General features: G+C 42.3%; 1 protein-coding gene across 1 annotated transcript in view; it reads right to left on the bottom strand.

Annotated features, from left to right (window-relative positions):
- Positions 1-19,462, bottom strand: part of LOC102192667 (lipid phosphate phosphatase-related protein type 5) — a 100,066-nt gene that overhangs the window by 58,569 nt on the left and 22,035 nt on the right. The window contains exon 3 of the mRNA XM_013915487.1: positions 5,066-5,316. Coding sequence (XP_013770941.1) covers positions 5,066-5,316 — 251 coding nt within the window. The remainder of the gene's footprint in view (positions 1-5,065; positions 5,317-19,462) is intronic.

Genomic DNA, 19,462 nt, shown 5'->3' with positions numbered 1-19,462 from the left:
CTTACTTTACTCGTTACTTGAAAAAAGTAATCAGATTACAGTAACGCGTTACTGCCCATCTCTGTACATGATAATCAAAAGAGACACCAATTAATTCTCATCAGTGCTAATGCTAATGCTAGCTATCTTACAGTGGCAGGAACCTGTTTCAAATGCACAAGATTTTAGTGTTATTTGTGTTAGAGCTTTGCCAAGTTCAAGCAAAATAAATTTTTTTGCTAGAACGATGATTAAGGACAAATGTCCCAATCCAAATTTTGGCACTTGCACAACTTGACGACTACCCACTGTTTATCTGAAACAGCACAGCCTGGAACTGGTTACTATGAATGTAAGCAAGTAATGAGAATTTCATGGAAAAATAAATTTGCCCCTTCCTGATGTCTTCCGTTTTTGCATATGTGTCACGCTTACATTTTTCAGATCAACAAATTTTAACATTAGGCAAAGAAAACAAAGTCAAATAAAAAACACCTGGAACTAAAAATGTTACCAGGAAAATGTAATTGCCCACTACACCTTATAACTGGTTGTGGGGTTATCAAGCAGTTGCAATAACAGGAAATGTGTCTTTTATATCACTGTGAAAGGAATTTGGCCCACTCAGCTGAATTCCTTTAACCACATTTTCCTTCAGGATTTTCTGTTAGAGAGCAGGATTCATGTTTCCATTAATTACAACAAATGATTCAGGTTCTGGAGCAGGAAAACAGCCCCAGACTATTACACTACCACCACCATGTTTGACCGCTAGTATGATGATTGTTTTTATAAAATGTTGTGTTAGTGTTATGCTGAATGCAACAGGAACAAACCTCTAGAGAATATTTTTATCATCAAGATATTTTTCGCCGCCATCTTCCTTGCGGCCGCCCACCGGACCTGCTCAGTAGTTGCCATTGCCACCAGCGTGGCCGCCCACCAGAACTGCTTTGGCTCAGCCGCAGGCCGCGTGGCCACCCCCCCGAACTGTTTTGTTTCGGACTCTGTCCCTCCGTCCTGGACCCCGTCCGCCAACTTTGTTCTGTTTTTTTGTTTTTTTTCTTTCGGCCATCGGGTGCCGGCCTTTGAAGGGGGGTACTGTCAAGGTTCCTGGGTCGTTGAGTGATTTCAGTTTGTTGATGTTCAGTTTAGTTTGCCACATTAATGTTCTCATTTCCTGTTTTTTCCCATGTCAGCTTGTCTCTTGTGTCATTAGTCAGATTATGTTCAGCCCTGTACTCATCTGTTTCCAATCATTGTCATCATTCGACCTGTGTATTTAAGTTCCTTGGTTTCACCAGTTCTTTGTCGTGTCATTGATGTTGATGTTGCCAGTATTGTCGTTCCCGTTTGTATTCAATTATTCAGTCAGTTAGTCAGTCTTGCCGTTCCTGCTTTGTTCATTCACCCGCTCCAATAAATCCTCGTCATTCCGCACCGTGAGGCGGTTTAATGTTGCAAAGCACCTCTTTTTAACTTCAGTGGATATTATACATGGTTATGCTCAGGATATGTCAGCCCATTTCTACTGGAAATGCCTTTTGGTTAAACTTTCAGCAAGGAATTTGCATTTGCACTGTTAAATATTTATATAACTTTAATGCACATAAACAGCTTCTTGTTTAAGTGAAAATAAATGGATGTTTGTTTGTTTTTTGCGCTAATAAAGTTGTGGAGTTGTATTTTTTTCCGCATCAATTATATCATCAGTTATATTGTTATCACAAATTTTCAAATATGTATCGTGATAAATATTTTTGGCCATATCACCCTGCTCTACAACAAAGCACTATTTTTGGTAGAGCATGCTAGCAGGCCGTCGTTATTACCGTGTTTTTTGGAAAATACGGCACACTTAAAATCAATCCTTTGATTTTTCTGAAAGTCGACAGAGCCCCTTATAATCCCGTGTGCCTTATGTATGAACTCTGGTTGTGTTTACTGACCTCGAAACGATTTTATGTGCACGGCGCTCGAAAATCTGTCAAATGTTTTAGTACGACTTTGCTAAGCTACGAAGCCGCACCGCTTGATGGATTGTCGGAGCATTACGGCTATCGTAGGCGGAGCCTCGTGGAGTGCTACATACTGTGCTTCAACATAATATTACCATATTGTGTGTGTATAACCTCTTTTTAAGTTTTGTGGATATTATACATGGTTATGCTGAGGATATGTCGGCCAGTTTCCACTGGAAATGCCTTTTGGTTAAACTGTCAGCGAGGAATTTGCATTTGCACTGTTACATTTTTATATAACTTTAATGCACTTAAAAAACAGCTGCTTGTTTAAGTGAAAATACATTGATGGGTTGGTTTTTTTTGCACTAATAAAGTTGTGGAGTTGTAAAGTATTTTGTCTAGTGTCAATTATATCGTCAGTTATAATGTATGGTGATAAATATTTTTGGTCATATCGCCCTGCTCTAGGAGCAATTACAGCTGATTCAACAGACTCTGGATTGCTGTGTTTGACCCTGGCATTGCTGTAATGACTAAGACAACAAGAGGGATAATTTTCATCATCTTCTTGGAGTTGCAGTATTGTGTGTGTCAGTGTGTGCAAACTGCATGTATGTCCTGGACACACACATATGCCTGTGCTAAATGACCTATATAACAGAGACAATCTGTTCTCCTCACCATGCAGGCAGGCAGTGATCGTCCAAAGCCATGCATCGATCACTTATGGGCACTTGGGTACACATTGGTTCTGACACAGAAAATCAAACAAATCAGATCATCAGAAAGCATTGGAAGCTTTTTTGAAAAGGTTTCATTGTTGTGCTTTGCTTAAAGGATAAATCAACAGTCACACAGGATGGCTGTAGGAGGTAGAGCAGGTGATCTAGTAATTGGAAGGTTGTTGTTGCTGCTTCAGTCTCCAGGACCAACTATTCTTTGGTCACAAGTTGCTCTCCGATGCATCTATCAGTGTATGTATGTGTGTGAATGTCAGACTGAAAGCATGGAAAAGCAAAAAAGCATGGAAAAAAGTGTTTGTATGAGGTAAGTTTGATAAACAATAAACTGGACTGGTAAAAAAGCATCACTGCACAGTGCAGGACAGGCCAGAGCCAAGGTAGCTGAGGTCTTTTAACATCGGACCATGCTCAGGATATTCTTTGAGTCTGTGTGATCAATGCCATCCTCTATGCTGTTTCATGGTTTCCAAGATAAGGACAATGCTGCAAAATGCCTCCCACCCACTCCATGAGGTGCTAGCCAGTCACAGGGGCATGTTCACTTAAAGATAGGGCTGGGCGATATATCGAGTTTTTTAAAAATATCGATATATTTTTATACGAGATGTAAGATGTGACAATATCTTTTATATCGATATAGTCTATGTTACGTTATAATTATAGTTGTGGAGCCACAAGTTTGCCTCTCTTTCGTCCACTTTTGTCTTTACGCAACGTTACTCGACCTCACCTCTCCTTCACTGAACACAACTCCCCCTCCTCCCCCATCGCTTCACCTGCAGGCAGCGACAAGATGGGCACGGCAAATCTCCGTTAACGAGTTACTGCGCATCGCCCCGTGCGTGGGGCTGGATGGCGTCAATGTGCTAACCATGCTAACGAGCTAACCACGCTAACGCCATGCACGGCCTGAAATCCTTTCATTTTCTCAAAAATCGACAGTGCGCCTTATGTATGAATTCTAGTTGTTCAGGGTCAAAAATGTTTTAGTACGACTTTGCTAAGCTACGGAGCTGCACCGGCTTGATGGATAGTCGGAGCATTACGGCTACCGAGGAGCCTCGCGAAGTGATACGTACTGTGCTTCAGCGTAATATTACCGTATTGTGTGTGTGTATAAGGACCATAAATGGCACCTGTAAGAGACGTGGTTATGAAGCAGATTTCAAACTCCAGGCTGTCAGTCACGAACTGTGAAATCTGTCTCTGTTACTATGCTCAGCGTCTTTTAGTTTAGATTTTGACTGCACAATTGTGAGCTCTTTGTTATGCACAAAAACAACAGTTTTGTTTTATTTATGGAGCACTTTTATTATATAATAAATGCTCATAATTTATTTTTGAGTAGTTTTTTTCATGTACATCTATGTATGTTAATAAAAGTGCCTGTGTGACATCTGGGACACAGCTTTGACTAAGAACTCTCTTTTTGTTCGTACCTTATGGCTTTAAAAAAAATATCGAGATATATATATCTTATATCGCCATCCTGCTAAAAAATATCGAGATATGAATTTTGGTTCATATCACCCAGCCCTACTTAAAGACTAAGATTGCCCAAATGCACCACTCAACAACACAGGAAATCATTCCTGCCTGTGGCTATCTCACTACACAAGCACCTTGAGGCAACCGTTGTGATTTAGCGCTATATAAATAAAATGTGACTGATCTACCAAAAGTACTCCAAGAGCACGTCAACCAATCATCCAGGAGGTCACAAAAGAACCCAGAACATAATTAAGGAACCGCAGGCTTCACATGTCTAAGTTAAGGTCAGAGGTCATGATTCAACAATAAGAAAGAGACTGGGCAAAATGGGATCCATGGGAGAGCTCAAAGAGAAAACCACTGCTAACCAAAAAGAACACAACAGTGTTACATGTGCCAAAAAACATCTTGATTATCTCCAAGACTTTTGGGGAAAATATTCTGTGGACTGACGAGACAAAGCTGAACTTTTTGGAAGTCACCTCTTCACAAAAGGACCATCATACCAACAGTAACATATGGTGGTGGTATTGTGATGATCTGGGGCTGTTTTGCTGGCTCAGGACCTAGAAGACTTGCTGTGGTAAATGGAACCATGAATTCTGCTGCATAGCAGTAACCCACCTGAGATTGTGAGACTACCAGGCGCCCTGTGGGTTACTGTTGGGAACAGCAAGCGACACAGACTGTGCAGAGATAGGTGACACGGAAACAAAAGCAGGGATGCGGGGCTATCATGTCCAGCAGCGAAAACAACAAAACAAACCCTGTTTCCATCCATCTTTCTCACCAACGCCAGATCCCTCGCAAACAAAACGGAGGTGATACAATCAGAGACAACAAAAGGATTATACTAAACACATATGGCTGGATGTAAGAAAAACTCACAGCTAGGTAGAGTGCAGCATAGACGCTAAGCGCAGCCTCTTTGGATGGGAAAGTCTTGCGGGCACGTAGGATGTCATCCTGGTTTCCTGTGCAGGCCTCCTGGTGGCTGATGTAGCGCAGGGCCTGCTGGCAACCCAGTGCTGTGTAGTTTGGCTTACAGACAGTCAGGAAGTACGGTGCCAGGTTTCCTGTCACTACCTGCCCTGCGTTGACAAAGATGTCAACAGTGAAGAGGCCAAAGGTATAGACTCCTGGAAACAAACAAAAAAATGTTAAGACTAACAAGAGAAATGCTGCTGTTAGCAGCAACATAGATAGTACTGAGACTGAAAAGTGAGGTGCTAATTAATATTAATGAGATACAGTCAGATGTTGTGAAACTTGATATTCCTCAGTTCAACACAACTCAATATAATTTTATTTATATAGCATCAAATCACAACAAGAGCTTTTCAAGGTGCTTTATATTGTAAGGTGACCCTACAACATTACAAAAAAAAAAAAAAAAACCCCAACAATCAAATGAACCCTTTGAGCAAATGGGAATGAGAAAACTCCCTTTTCACAGAAAGACACCTTCAGCAGAACCAGGCTGAGGGAGGGACGGACATTTGCCATGACCGGTTAGGGTTCAGGGAGGAAGACAGGACAAAGACATGCTGTGGAAGAGAGCCAGAGACTAATAATAACTAATAATTAAATGCAGAGAGGTGTATAAACACATAGTGAATGAAACACTCAGTGCATCATGGGAGTCCCCCAGCAGCCTACGTCTATTACAACATCACCTGGTCCAGCCCTAACTATATGCTTTAGCAAAAAGGAAAGTTTGAAGCCTGATCTTAAAAGTAGAGATAGTGTCTGTCTCCTGAATCCAAACTGGAAGCTGGTTCCACAGAAGAGGGGCCTGAAAACTGAAGGTCATGAAGATATGTTGGGACCTGATTATTCAAGACCTTATATATGATGAGAAGAATTTTAAATTCAATTCTGGATTTAACAGGGAGCCAATGAAGGGAAGCCAATACAAGAGAAATCTGCTCTCTCTTTCTAGTCCCTGTCAGTACACTAGCTGCAGCATTTTGGATTAACTAAAGGTTGGTTTTTAGGACATCCCAATAATAATGAATTACAGTAGTCCATAAGAAGTAATAAATGCATGAACTTTAAATTTACATTTATTTTATTATTTTACATTTACAAATTTTTTTCCTGGGGACCCTGTGACACCCCATTGAAGAGCCGTAGGCTGTGGATCTCTTAAGATCTCACTGTTGGGTTTGTAAGGCCATGTTACTCCTAAATTTCTCTTGTTCAAAGAGAAGATATAAAACAAAGTTGTAAGCTAATCGACCTTAGTGTTCTCCTTTTTAAAAGAATCGATAAGGAATCGAAAATGGAATCGGAATCGTGAAAATCTTATCAATACCCATCCCTACATATACACACATACATATATATATAACATGCCTCTGTGGGATAGGCATTTATCCTGGCTAATGCTATAGCTCCCAATGACAATGATTTTGTTTCTCAGCACTACTTTAACAATGAGAGATAGAAACTATTTTTATATAGCAAAACATAATAAATGGCATTTGTAATAAGAAAAATGTGTGATTCGCACAAGTAACCTCGTTGTGCTGCCTCTTCTGTCTGTGCTTTATCTTCCAACAGAATGATGGTGTTGCGACACTGGCAAAGTGCTCCATAAAATAACAAGGACAGGACATAAATCATTCAGCTTACTTGTACTTTCAGTGTGAATAATTCCCTCTGTAAGCAGCCTGTTCATCTCCTCTGTTCCTCACTCCTATGTGAGTCTGCACACAGCCGGCCTTGAACAAAATCCCCTGCTGCTCACCATCACACACCCACTGTGACCATCACCCAGGTGCCACTGTCCATTCATGCTGCTCCTAACCAAACCAACCAAGCATGGAGGGCTTTAACGGAAATAACAGCTTCCCTCGTACAGGAGCCCAGCCCGCTGACGCGCTAAATTACCTACTGACACCGAGTCGGACAATCGCTTCTTACACACACACTGAAAGAGGTGTTTACCACACAAAAACACACACATATGTATACGAGGTTCCATGATGTGTTGCTGGGTCAACCACAGAAGCTTTTCCAATCACTGTCAAGCGTCTGTGCTGCTGCAAAACTAATTCAGCCAAGGCTATGAAGTGTGCTGCGAGACATTAACAGACAGGCGGCACTGCAACAGTTTAGTGTGGCATATCTTTCTTCTTCTTTCACGGATTCTAGTTTTAAATGTCACTGTGTGACTCATTGCGGTTCCTTTGTCATCCCCCAAGAGCCACTGAGGCTTACTGCCGACAGGTCATTTTCTTAATAAGCATCAAATAGGTTTTGTCAAGCATCATGTGACTCAGTCACCAAGTGCTCGCCGCACAACGCATCGTTTTGACTCTGTCCCACTTTCTGAAGCGAGTGTGGAAAATGTGGAGGCGCTTACAGCGAACCCATCCCCCCTCTTCCTCTTTGTTGTAGGGAACACAGAGAGAGATGATCAAAATTGCTTATTAGGGCATAAATCTAATGCCTGCTTCAAACAATGCCATGATCTGCCGCAGAGCCGCTGTATAGTTTGTTTGTTCTGTGTAGTCGCTCCTCTCTTGGTGCATATCTGTGTGTCGGAGGGTGAGGACGGGTGAGGCAGTGCACCTCTTATTTGATCTCCAAAGTGCTGCAGTGTGATGTGCAGCAGAGTCACTGTTATCACAGTTTCCCAGATCCCCCCAAGTTCATAAGCAACACTTTTGGAGTGCTCAGCTGTAAGTAAGTCCTAATACTGGACACAGTGTTAAATACAAAGATGCAACAGCAATACGCAGTGTGACACAGTGTGAAAGTGTTGATTTAACTGTGAAATGTATTTATTGGACAGAGACTGAACTTCAGTTTCATTTTCCCCCGTGGAGCTCGTTGAGTAATTGCGAAGAATTCGTCAGTACTGAAGAACACATAAGCACGGAAGCTCGTTAACATTTACGTTAGCAACTTCTACTTATATGTCCTGTTTTTCTCCCCAATGTTGAACTGCTTTTTTTTTGTCTTGGCAATTCAACTAACCAGCAGATACGACACCTTCAAGGCATTGACTTTAACTGAGTTAGAGGGCTTGTGGAAAACAGTGTTCAAGCTAAACAAAGGGTTAGAGTTAGCAAAGAATCTAAGAATGCAGGAGTAAGGGCAAAGTAAACAGTATCTGCCAGGTCTGGTCCAGTCAGACCAACATCTACTTTCATGTTCCTACACTAAATTAAACACAAATCAAACTAGGGGCTGCTCACTACACAATTACTCTTTACAACGCACAGTAAGGAGACAGTCCTCTAATTTGAATAAAGTTCTAATAAATAGCATAAGCATAATGTTTTTCTTATTCTGTTTCCGACCCGCTGCAGGTGATATCACATTCTAAACAGCGTTTAATCTTTGAAAATGAGTTTTTCACAGCAGCAACAATATCACAAATCTCTCTGAGGGCTCTTTTACTCTCCTATTTGTGTTTCTATAGCTGCTTTTGAGAACAGCCCCTTACAATTCAAACTGCTGATAAGCTTCACCAGCAGGCATTATTAAGACAATCAGCCCTTCTGGTCTGATATGAAAGAATTAGTGCACAAATCCTTTGCACTGGCAAGGGAAAGAAAAGCAACAATGTTCACTGAAGACATGCAGGAAAGCTGCTAAAGGATCAGAAAACATCAAAAGCTGAATAGAAAACAATGATTATTTGTATGAATGAATAACACTACATACATAATAGGGAAGAGGCCTAAGGTTTGAAAATAATCTCAGTGTGTGTCAAATAACACACACTACAGAAACAAGGAGCTCAGACAGCAGCAGCATTTTCTTCAACCAGTTAGAAGAAATAAAAACGAAGAAAGGAAAGACCATAAACAGCAAACAACAGACAATGCAGGAGAGTTTAGACAAAAGTTAATTACATGCAATAGTGGGAATCAAAAGTCTAGAGTACGGGTGTCCAACTCCAGGCCTCCTTGTCCTGCTAGACCTCAGTGCAGCGTTCGATACTGTCGACCATAATATCCTATTAGAGCGATTAGAACATGCTGTAGGTATTACAGGTACTGCACTGCAGTGGTTTGTATCATATCTATCTAATAGACTCCAGTTTGTGCATGTAAATGGAGAGTCCTCTTCACACACTGAGGTTAATTATGGAGTTCCACAGGGTTCAGTGCTAGGACCAATTCTGTTTACATTATACGTGCTTCCCTTAGGCAGCATCATTAGAAGACATAGCATACATTTACACTGCTATGCAGATGACACCCAGCTCTATCTGTCCATGAAGCCAGATAACACACACCAATTAGTTAAACTGCAGGAATGTCTTAAAGACATAAAGACCTGCATGGCCGCTGTTTTTCAGGCCCCTCTTCTGTGGAACCAGCTTCCAGTTTATTTTTTATTTTTTTCCCATCTCTACTTTCAAGTGTCTTGAGACAACTGTTGTTGTGATTTGGCACTGTATAAATAAAATTGAATTGAATTCAGGTGTGTTGACCCAGGGTGAGATCGAAAACCTGCAGGACACCAGCCCTCGAGGCCTGGAGTTGGACACCCCATGTCTAGAGTGAAGAAGAAACACTCAGTGCATCATGGGAAGCCCCTAACAGCCTAGGCCTATTGCAGTGTAACTAGCAGGGGTCACCTGATCCAGCCCTAACTATACGTTTTAGCAAAAAGGAAAGCCTAATCTTGAAAGTAGAGATAGTGTCTGTCTCCTAAATCCAAACTGGAAGCTGGTTCCACAGAAAACTGAAAGCTCTTCCTCCCATTCTACGTTTAATTATCTCAATGAGCGCTCAAAGTGCTGAAGTGCTGAAGGAAAGAAGAAAAAACATTATATAGGAACCAGTCCATTAACCACTTACCATCTAGGAACCATGAGTAAGCCTGAGAGCAAATTGCTCTATTAGGAAAATTAGGTACTGTGAGGTCTTTAGAGTATGATCGCGTGACACTCGGATGAGCCACTGACAATGTCTAGATGAACAGAATCAACAGTACCATGTCTGAGCAATGTTTTAGCCGATACTAATTCATCGTGTGAGTGTGAGCAGCACACAAACATGAACAATACTGCAGTCCGCCCAACAGCTACAGATGATGCTGACATCAGTGCTTTTTTCAGGTTACACATTGCTCCATCAAATTCCAGAAGCTTAGGGAAGACTTCAAGAGACTTTAGCTGAAAAGAAAATACCTTTGTAAGCAGCAGTGGTGCACTTAAAAAAAAGGTTAAAGCTGCAGTGCAGTGTGCTCCCAACGGGCTCAAAACTTTTAAATATTGATGTTATCTGGACTGTTTTACATAATGTCACTTACAGAGTAGGCTGAGCATGAACTTTATAAATGTAAAGTTCAACAAGCAAAGCAACAGAGGTAAAACAGACTCCTGAAGATGAGTGCACAAGTGCACCACGACCCTCGGCTGTGTTCTAAATATAATCTTCCCTGAGCAGCACAGCCTGTGAGTCATTATGCCTGGCCTGAGTGTTAAGGGAAGGCTATGGAGCTGCAAGACGGCTTGGTTCACATCATGCAAATGTTGGCTACAAACATGTGCGAGCATGCATACTTATGCACATGAACAAATACACTAAGGCACACATGCAGAAATGCAAACACATGGAATGTGTCAGGTGTGAATACTAGCACGCTCTAATATTTGTAAAGACGCAAGAATACCAAAGAAAACGTGCAGGAGCCACTGTGGTGACCAAAGTGAGCTGGTCTGTGACAAACACAGAGGAAACTGATGCTACTTCATCGTTTTTCTTCATCACACAAACGCAGGTGTACAGTGCATCAAAGCTTTCATTTGTTCCACATTTGGTCTTGTTACAGCCTAAATGGATTTGACTTAGTGTTGTGTGTGTGTGCTCTCTCATCCACAAGCTCTCCTTGAGTCTGTGTTTTCAGTTTGTTTGTTCCTGCCCTGACCCGTGATTGGATTGTTTACCTGTGAATCACCATCAGTAAGAGCTAAGTTTTAAACTTGTGTCTGGCTTGCTGAATTCTGCATTATGGGTCCTAATCTTGCCTGTCAGTGGTGCACAATAAAGGTGCCATCATGGTCCCCGTTGACAAGAGGACAGAGCCTCAAAATAATATTCCAATATTTCAAGGAAAATGTTATTGTGTCCTTTTCAAATAAGCTATTGTCACTGATGGCACTCTGCCTAATTTGCAGCAATATAGTGCCACAGCACAAGCCAAATGTGAGCAGAAAGTAATGATTTCCCTGGACACTGTTTGGAAGGAGGCCCCGGGGCAGACCAAGGAAACACTGGAGAGGTTGTATGTCTCGGTTGGCCTGGGAATCTTTCCATCCATTTTCTTTAGCTTATCCGGGGGTTAAGTGGAAGAAAATGGATGGATGGATGGAGAAGTACAAACGTAACTGTGTAACACTTCAGTTTAACAACTTCTAAAGTAACCTTGCAACTCATCAGGAGCTGCACAATAAAACTGAAAAATGTGTGTTAGTTTTGTCCCTGCTTAGTTTAGCTCCTGTCCCAGTTTTTTCTTCCTTCGCTGTATTTAGTCTAATCTTGTGTGTGTTACCGTTCCACTTCAGTCATATATACTGTCCCAGACTCTCTTTGTCTCTTGCTCAAACTTCAGCTTATCCTCCCTTCATTTTTCTAAGTTCCTATGCTTCCTGGCTGTTATTCCAGTTGCTTTCGGTTTCCTTTTAAGGCATTCATCAGCCAGTAAAGGCTCACTCAGAGTCCAGCCCAGTCTGCTGAGGGTGTCTACTTTTGGGTCCTCTCTCTCCCTGCACTCCATTGATGAAAGTTTGCTGTTTCCAGATTTACCAGAAAGACTTTTCTCACATATTGTACAGATCACTGCTTTGTTGAAGTAGCTCCCTTTTTACTGAACCTTTATCAGAGGTGGACACACAGTTGTCAATGTCAGACATCTCTGGGTTTGTCTCGTGTGTTCACATTAACACATGGTGTTGCTACAGAAATATCATCATGATATGAGGCTTTCCTTAAATCATGTAAAATTTATACAGAGATCGTCGCAGGAGATTAGTTGTGCTATGCTATATTGGAATACATCCCTTAAACTTTAAATCCAGGTGTTTTGAGTCAAGCATCCAGCCAAGCATGTAAATAATGAGTCCTAACCCCCCTGGAAGCATTTATGAACCACAGCGTGGAGACCATGGAAAATCACCGAGCGGTTTCACCAACTGCTGAGGTGGAAAATGCCAAAAAGTCACCAAAGCCTCAAAGACCAAAAATCCATTGAGACCAAATGGGTCTCCATAGTCCAACAGTCCTTTTGTAGGTGTAAGGTGTAGTAAGCATAGGACAACCAGTCAGAGTGTACTTATTATTCTTCATTCAACTTAGATAATATAGTGTTACTGTTTCCTTATGTATTTAAGATTCATATTTACCTAATTTCTTTCTTTATTTGACTCGTCCCTGATATCGCACTTTAAAATCTCAAAAAAACATTGCAAATACGGACTTTTTACAGCTAAGGAAGATACACGTGTGGTTTAAAGTGAAGTTAGAGATCCAGTGATTTATAGTCAGTAACATGTGCCTAGATCAGTTTTACAGCAGGTGCTGTGAATGAATGTTTCAAGGAGGCAAACTGCTAGAGATGGGAGGTGATGTCCCGTACAACACACAGCTGTTCATTTGCCCATCTGCCATCCCATCTGTGTGAATGTGAGGTTCACTCAGACTTTTATCACCAAACTTGCTATATTATGCATCGTCTTGTTTTGGAAACAAGTGTTGGTTGTTATAGAATAATTCAAGCTGAAAGATGCTTCAGCATTCGCTGCAGTCCCAGATGGAAGCCTTTCATGCTGACACTGACTAATCAGAAATGTGGCTCTTTCAGTAATGTGAAGACACATGTCATATATCTTGACACTATTTATGTATCATAACCAAAATAAAAAAGTGGAAAACTACAACAGCGGAGCTAACAGGTCTCTATCTTGCTTCACTTTTTAACACTTTGTGCTGATACCTTTTAACACCCCAAAGCAACTCCTCAGCTTAAAAGTCAAATCAACTCAGGAATCTTTTGGCGTTGAGGCTCAGAGATTCAGGCAGGCCCAAGCAAACAGGCGACGTGGAGCCTTCATTACTCCACACAGCACAGCACAGTCTTTCTGGGATTCATTCATCTGTGCTCACTCACTGTGCCAACAAGCCTGCCCAAAGTACTTATCCATAGTCATGCATAAATGCACCATAATCGACACAGGCAGGCATGCTGGCATAAAATGGGATTTCCAGATTGTGTATTTTAAAGAGTACTTTATAATTTGGAATAACAGCTGCTACTAATGTTACTGTAAAGAGAAACTGACAGCCCTGAGACCCATTAGATGATAGTAGCAAAAACCTTATTTCTACCCTTTAAAAAAATAAATAGATTTTTAGGGTGCCAGCCACAGGATTTTTCTGGCAAAGGAGGAAATGTAGCTCCTGGGTCAATCCACAACCTAGATTGTAGAAAGTACTACCAGCTCAAGTCAGCTAAGGACAGATGGTAACCAAACTGTCATGTTTCGGCTGTGTGCAGGCAGGAATTGGACCCAAACTCACTAGAAACGGGATTGAACTCCAAATGGCAGCTTTAATTGCTAAACAAAGAACGTCTACAAATCCTAAACTGAGAAGAATCTAATAAAACACACACAGGGAGAAACACACAGCATGACGGAGATCACAACACTGACACAGAGAAACACAGGGCTCAAATACACTGGGAAGTAACGAGGGGAATGAGACACAGAAGGGGAGCACAGCTGGAGAAATCAGAACTGACGAGACAAGTGAGCAAAGTAGGATACACTCACATGAGACACAGACCTTCACAGTAAAACAGGAAGTAGCACAGATGCAAACTAGACTAGGGGAGACAGGAACTAAGAAACAACTAAGAACAACAACAAAGAGACACAGAGGGCAGCTACTAACTACTCAGAGAACTAAACAGGATACAAGAAGGCCAAACTAAGACACTAGACTATAGAATAACAACAAAGAACTAAGAGCATAATACAAAAACTCAGAGACACAAGAAACTCAAAGCACTGGCTCACCGACCCAGGACCGTGACACAAACGACCTGCAGAGGACATATTGGAACACTGGGTATACAAGTCAGAAACATGTTGGGTTGATTGTCTTTAATAAAGTCCCACGGAAGAATTGTTTACATCAAAGTGTAATCACAATCACAATAACGTCATCTATCTGACACCAGCGATGTCTCCCAGTGTCCATAAGGGGTCACTGTAGACCATAAATTTGCTTCATAGCACGTCATACTAGTTGCTAATAGTAAGGCACGAATATGGCAAAGCTAGCAACAGTTAAACTAAACAGCAAAAAAGTCCTTTAACTTAATTCCTGATACAACTGGATGTAATTATTGAATAGATTATGGCCACTGCTGTTATCTCAGTGCTAAATAATCTTACCAACATAGTATCAATGTACTGAGACACATAATTTTAACATGCACGAACAGTTACAACCAGCATCATGCCAATTAACTTGCCAAGGGAATAACACTTACTGATTCATTAAGGCACAACTCAATCACACTAACTCAGTTACAGCTGCAGCAGCTCCTTTAGGTATATCCACTCTGCATGCTCAGCACATGGTGCGCTCGATTCTTACCTCTAGACACCCCGAGGCAGAGCAGGTAAATTTGAACACGACCTATAATAAACCTAATTCCTTCAACTAAAACAACAGTCTGCAAGTTTCATACCCAAGTGAATCATCTTCCCAGAACAATCCAGAGGATCTCTGTCACCTATATTAAAGGGTACCCAGCATTATTAATTATTAGATAACCACTCTCTATACCCCATCACAGGCCAAGGTCACCATTAATGGCATCATCTCTCAATGTTTAAGTGTGGCGAGAGGGACAAGACAAGGATCCCCACTCTCACCCTAATAATTCGCAGTTTTGTTAGAACCACTTGCCATTCCACAAAAATATCAAAGGTAATCAAACCTCTATATTAGAACACAAAATTCATTTATATGCTGATGATATATTACTGTATTTACAAGAACCAACAAATTCAGTAAAGGACATATTTCATCTCATTACAAATTTTTCACGATCATCAGATTGGTCAAAATGAATTACTAATAATACTTCCAATAATGAAGAACTTAATGATTCCTGCAGACCAATATTTGAACTTTTGAGCTATCAAAAGCTAGGTATAATTACCTCCCCCAAATTATCACTCACTTACTCCAAATTAATAATTTTTCCTTAATGATTCCATCAAAATGTAACACAGTCCTTAGACTGTGTTACTATTTAGCTAACCGAATAAAATACATCATAAGATGGATTCACCAGAATGAAGCACACAATCGATGGAATGAAACTTTCAGACTTTATTACCGCTTCAGTTATACGCCATAACTGCCTCAAAAACCCTTTGATCTTCTGCACCTTAACGGCCTGGCGAAAACCCTTGAAATCACAAACCCAAAATAAAACCTCTGTAAGGTTCTATCAGCCAGTCATCTGTTTAACAACAACAACTAAAGAACACGGTTAAGACAAAAATGTCCAACCCACAGCCCTTTACAACCACTAACACATGTAAAAGATGTTTCAATTCAATCTGGCGTTTGGAGGTGATGAGGCAGGAGATTGGTGGATCCCGCCTTTTCCCCCCCTCCTGTCCTTTCTCTTCCCTTTATCTCTGCCTTGTGCTGGGGTCCTCCTGGCAGGCCCAATGCCTGGTCCCTGCATCCGGCTGTCTGGGGTGGGCACCTTATGCTTCATCGGGTGATGGCAGGAGTGGTGGGGGTGGGCGGCTGGGTGGGCACATGCAACTGGGGTTGTGCTTCAGCGCCCTGGTTGTGCTGGCAGGTGTCCTCTGTGGGTCTTTTTGCAGTACATCGGCTCCTGCAGGCTCCTTCCAGTCTTTATGTTGCTATGGTGGGTCTGGGATGAGCCATCAATTCTCTGTTAGACCTTGGTTGATGAGCTGTGGGCTCTTGTAGAGACCTTCCTGTACATTTTGTGATTCTACATGCTGGTGCACTGTGGCTTGATCTTGACCTTCATTGTTGCGGCTGCTTAGGGTCTCTGAGTTCATAGGTGTTGGTGTTTGGGCTCTGGTGAGTCAGGTGCCTGTGACGAGAGTGGGGGTGTCCTCACTGCATGAACCACCATGCTGCCTGTTGTCATTTCCTCGTTCCTGTTTTTCTTTTTTGGGATGTTGCTATGGTACATTTTCCCTTCATAGATAGCAGATGGTTGTTTGCGGCCGAAACACCCAATGAATCGGGGTTACACAACTGATGATGTCTCGTATTGGTGGCAAGTGGTAGTTCATGTCAGTCTAAATGAAGAATCATATTGTCACATAAGGGCTGAAACACCAAAGTAGTTTGAGTGCTTCTCCCACCTGACTGAGAGCCTTCACAGACATATTCTCCCACCTCCAACCCACTCAAAAATTGTGCTAGTTATTCTAGGGATTCTAGTTCTATCAAGCCCTCTGATGTGGGTTTATGAGATTGGGAAATCTTTTATTTACATTTTCCAACTGTTTTGGAAATAGGATTGTGCTATAATTTTCACTGTTCACAAGTGTAGCTGTTCTAAATTTTACTATGAGATTGAGCTGAGAAAGGAACCAAATAGGCTTAATTCAAAATAACAGCATGTCATATTTTCACCCTCTCAGCCCTCCATGGATTTATATTTCATTTGATCTTATTTTACTTTTGGTTGAGTTCCTTGCTGCTTCCTCTGACAAGCCTGTCTTTTTCTTTTGCCAGGCGCAGTGATTAGTAGTTTTTCAGAGGGCAAAGCACTATCCTCGTCTTGTTTTATTTGTATAATTGAGCTGCCATTTGCTTAAGACAATTTTGTACCTTGTAGCAGAGAGAATTACAGAGTTAAAGTGAGGCTTTTAGTTAAGCTATCTATCTCCGTTCTATAGCCTCTACATTGTGCTAATGATGTGTGCTTCATAATGATGAAGTTCTTCCTTCTTGCTTTTAGAATAGCTTTTCCTTTGTTGGATAAAATATTGTTTTTGTGGCAGTTCTCCTCTTCGAGCCAGAGCCTCGGTTTTAGGGTAAAGCAATTCTGAATCTGCATTAAAGTCATTCTTCTAGCGGGGATGGTGTTGATTCTTAATGTGGCACACTTTCATTACTTTACAAAACCCCTCTGCAGCTAAAGCTCTTCATCCTTCTTCTCCATGTTGCTGGGAAAAGACAACTTTATCATAAAGTCACTGTGGAGCACTTTCATAACTGACATCAATTAACACTAAGACATGAGCTTTATTCTGATACACTCTGGCACTGTTTAACGCAAGACAACCAATTCCAATATAAGATAAAGGGATAAAAGGAGCTTTGGTCTGCAATGAGAGGACTGTTAATGTTAAGGAGCAGCATGAATAGTGTGCTGAATGTGTAAATGCAAGGATAAAGCCAGGCCCCCAGGTGGATTCATCCCTAAGGAACTATGTAATACTCCTCAGTCTTATCTCCATCTCTCAATTACCCATCAGAGAGAAGAGGCCAACCTGCGGTGAATGATTCTTACATACTGACTCTGTTACTCTGATCTTCTCCTTAGCCCTTTTGTGTGACGTGTGAGAAAAATATTGCATTGAAGTTGGATATTATCGCATGGGCTCTTCTTCTTCTTCTTCTCTTTCGCTGCATCCTTTAGTGGCCATCCCTCTGTATGTCCTCCTTCACTACATCCATGAACCTCCTCTGAGGTCTTCCCCTCCTGCCCTTCAGGTCCATCTTCATCATCCTTTTTCCACCATTCAGTATCCTTCCTCTGCACATCTCCAAACCATCTCAACCTCTTTAACTTTGAGCTGTCCCTCTGATGTCCTCTTTGCTTATCCTGCCCGTGCTGCTCAGTCCAAATGAACATCTTCAGCTCATGTTGGGATCTTGGTGTCTGTCTAAGAAAGCAGCTGATCGAGGCAGCTAACAGGAGTGCAATGGGAATCAAGCTGCCAGAGAGACATTGAAAATTGCAAAAAGGTTTTGGAAGAAGCCATGTATGGGTCGTGCCAGGTTCTTTTTACAGTGGTGTTGAAACCCAGGCTGGCATGACAGAGCCCCAACCTGTGTAGCTGATGGGGGCACTGGCCCAGATGGTGTCTGAGCAGGCAGTTGCATCTGAAGCAGTTGGAGGAGGTGCATGCCTGGAGCAAGCAGCAGACAGAAGTATTGGAAAACCTCATCACTTGTTCTGGCTCCTTGCTGACTGGAGGAGGCCCAGGTGGCAGTTATGAGCCTCCACGCAACAGCAAGGGCACCCTTCCTACATTAGATGGACCATCCTAGACTGGATAGACCATTGGTGCTGGTTCCGGAACAGTTGGATGGGGTTGCAGACAGCCCTTCGCTTAAGTGAGGCGACTGCATGAAGCCACGGCCAGGAAGCTGCAGCCCTAAGTAAAGCTCAGCTGCTCGACACTGTCGTCCAGGAGCAGTTTGTCTCGGTCTGAACAGTGGAGTGAGTTTACTGTCACTGGCTGGCGAGCCTCAAGCAGCTTGGATGGAACCACCATGGGAGCAGCTGGGGCAAGCAGCGACCAACTGACCAGTCCTGGCCCAAAGGAAGAGGCACCCGGTGGCATCACCAGCCCGGCCAGTGGTTATGGAGCTCTAGCCATTTCCTCCCACTGGAAATGGATACTAACCCCTTCTCTAACCCCTTCTCCTCTGTTGTTTCTCTGCAGGTCATGAGGGCTATGGAAGTTGTGCTCAGCTCATTGGAGCAGCACAAGCATCAGAGCAAGAGTGCTGGAGATGTGGGCGACTAGTGCACATCCGCCAGGACTGCCCGTTATTGGAGGTGAAGTGGGTGTTCCGCGTCGCCCATCCTGAGACATCCTGCCCCAGTCCAGGAGACGAGGGTGCCAATGGTCACAACAAACGCGATAAACTGATCTGGAAAGCCAGCAATGTTGTGGGGATGGAGCTGGACTCCCTTATGATGTCCAAGGCAAGCACAATGGTGGACAATACCTCCCGCCCACACTATGACATCCTGGCCTGTCACAGGAGGGTGTTCAGTGAGAGACTGAACTTACCCAAATGCACCACTGAACGGCACAGGAAATCATTCCTGCCAGTCCATACGGGTCAAACTGCCAAATCAATGATGTAATTTTAACTGCCTTCAATCAAATCAAATCAAATCAAATCACTTTTATTGTCACATCACGTGTGCAGGTACATTGGTACAGCACATGTGAGTGAAATTCTTGTGTGCGAGCTTCACAAGCAACAGAGTTGTGCAAAA

This window comes from Pundamilia nyererei, unplaced genomic scaffold (assembly GCF_000239375.1).
Source record: "Pundamilia nyererei isolate P.nyererei 1_Seehausen unplaced genomic scaffold, PunNye1.0 scaffold00311, whole genome shotgun sequence".
In the NCBI taxonomy this organism is placed as follows: domain Eukaryota; kingdom Metazoa; phylum Chordata; class Actinopteri; order Cichliformes; family Cichlidae; genus Pundamilia; species Pundamilia nyererei.
The sequence above is the reverse complement of the archived record's forward strand: the minus strand, read 5'-3'. Positions and strand labels throughout refer to the sequence as shown.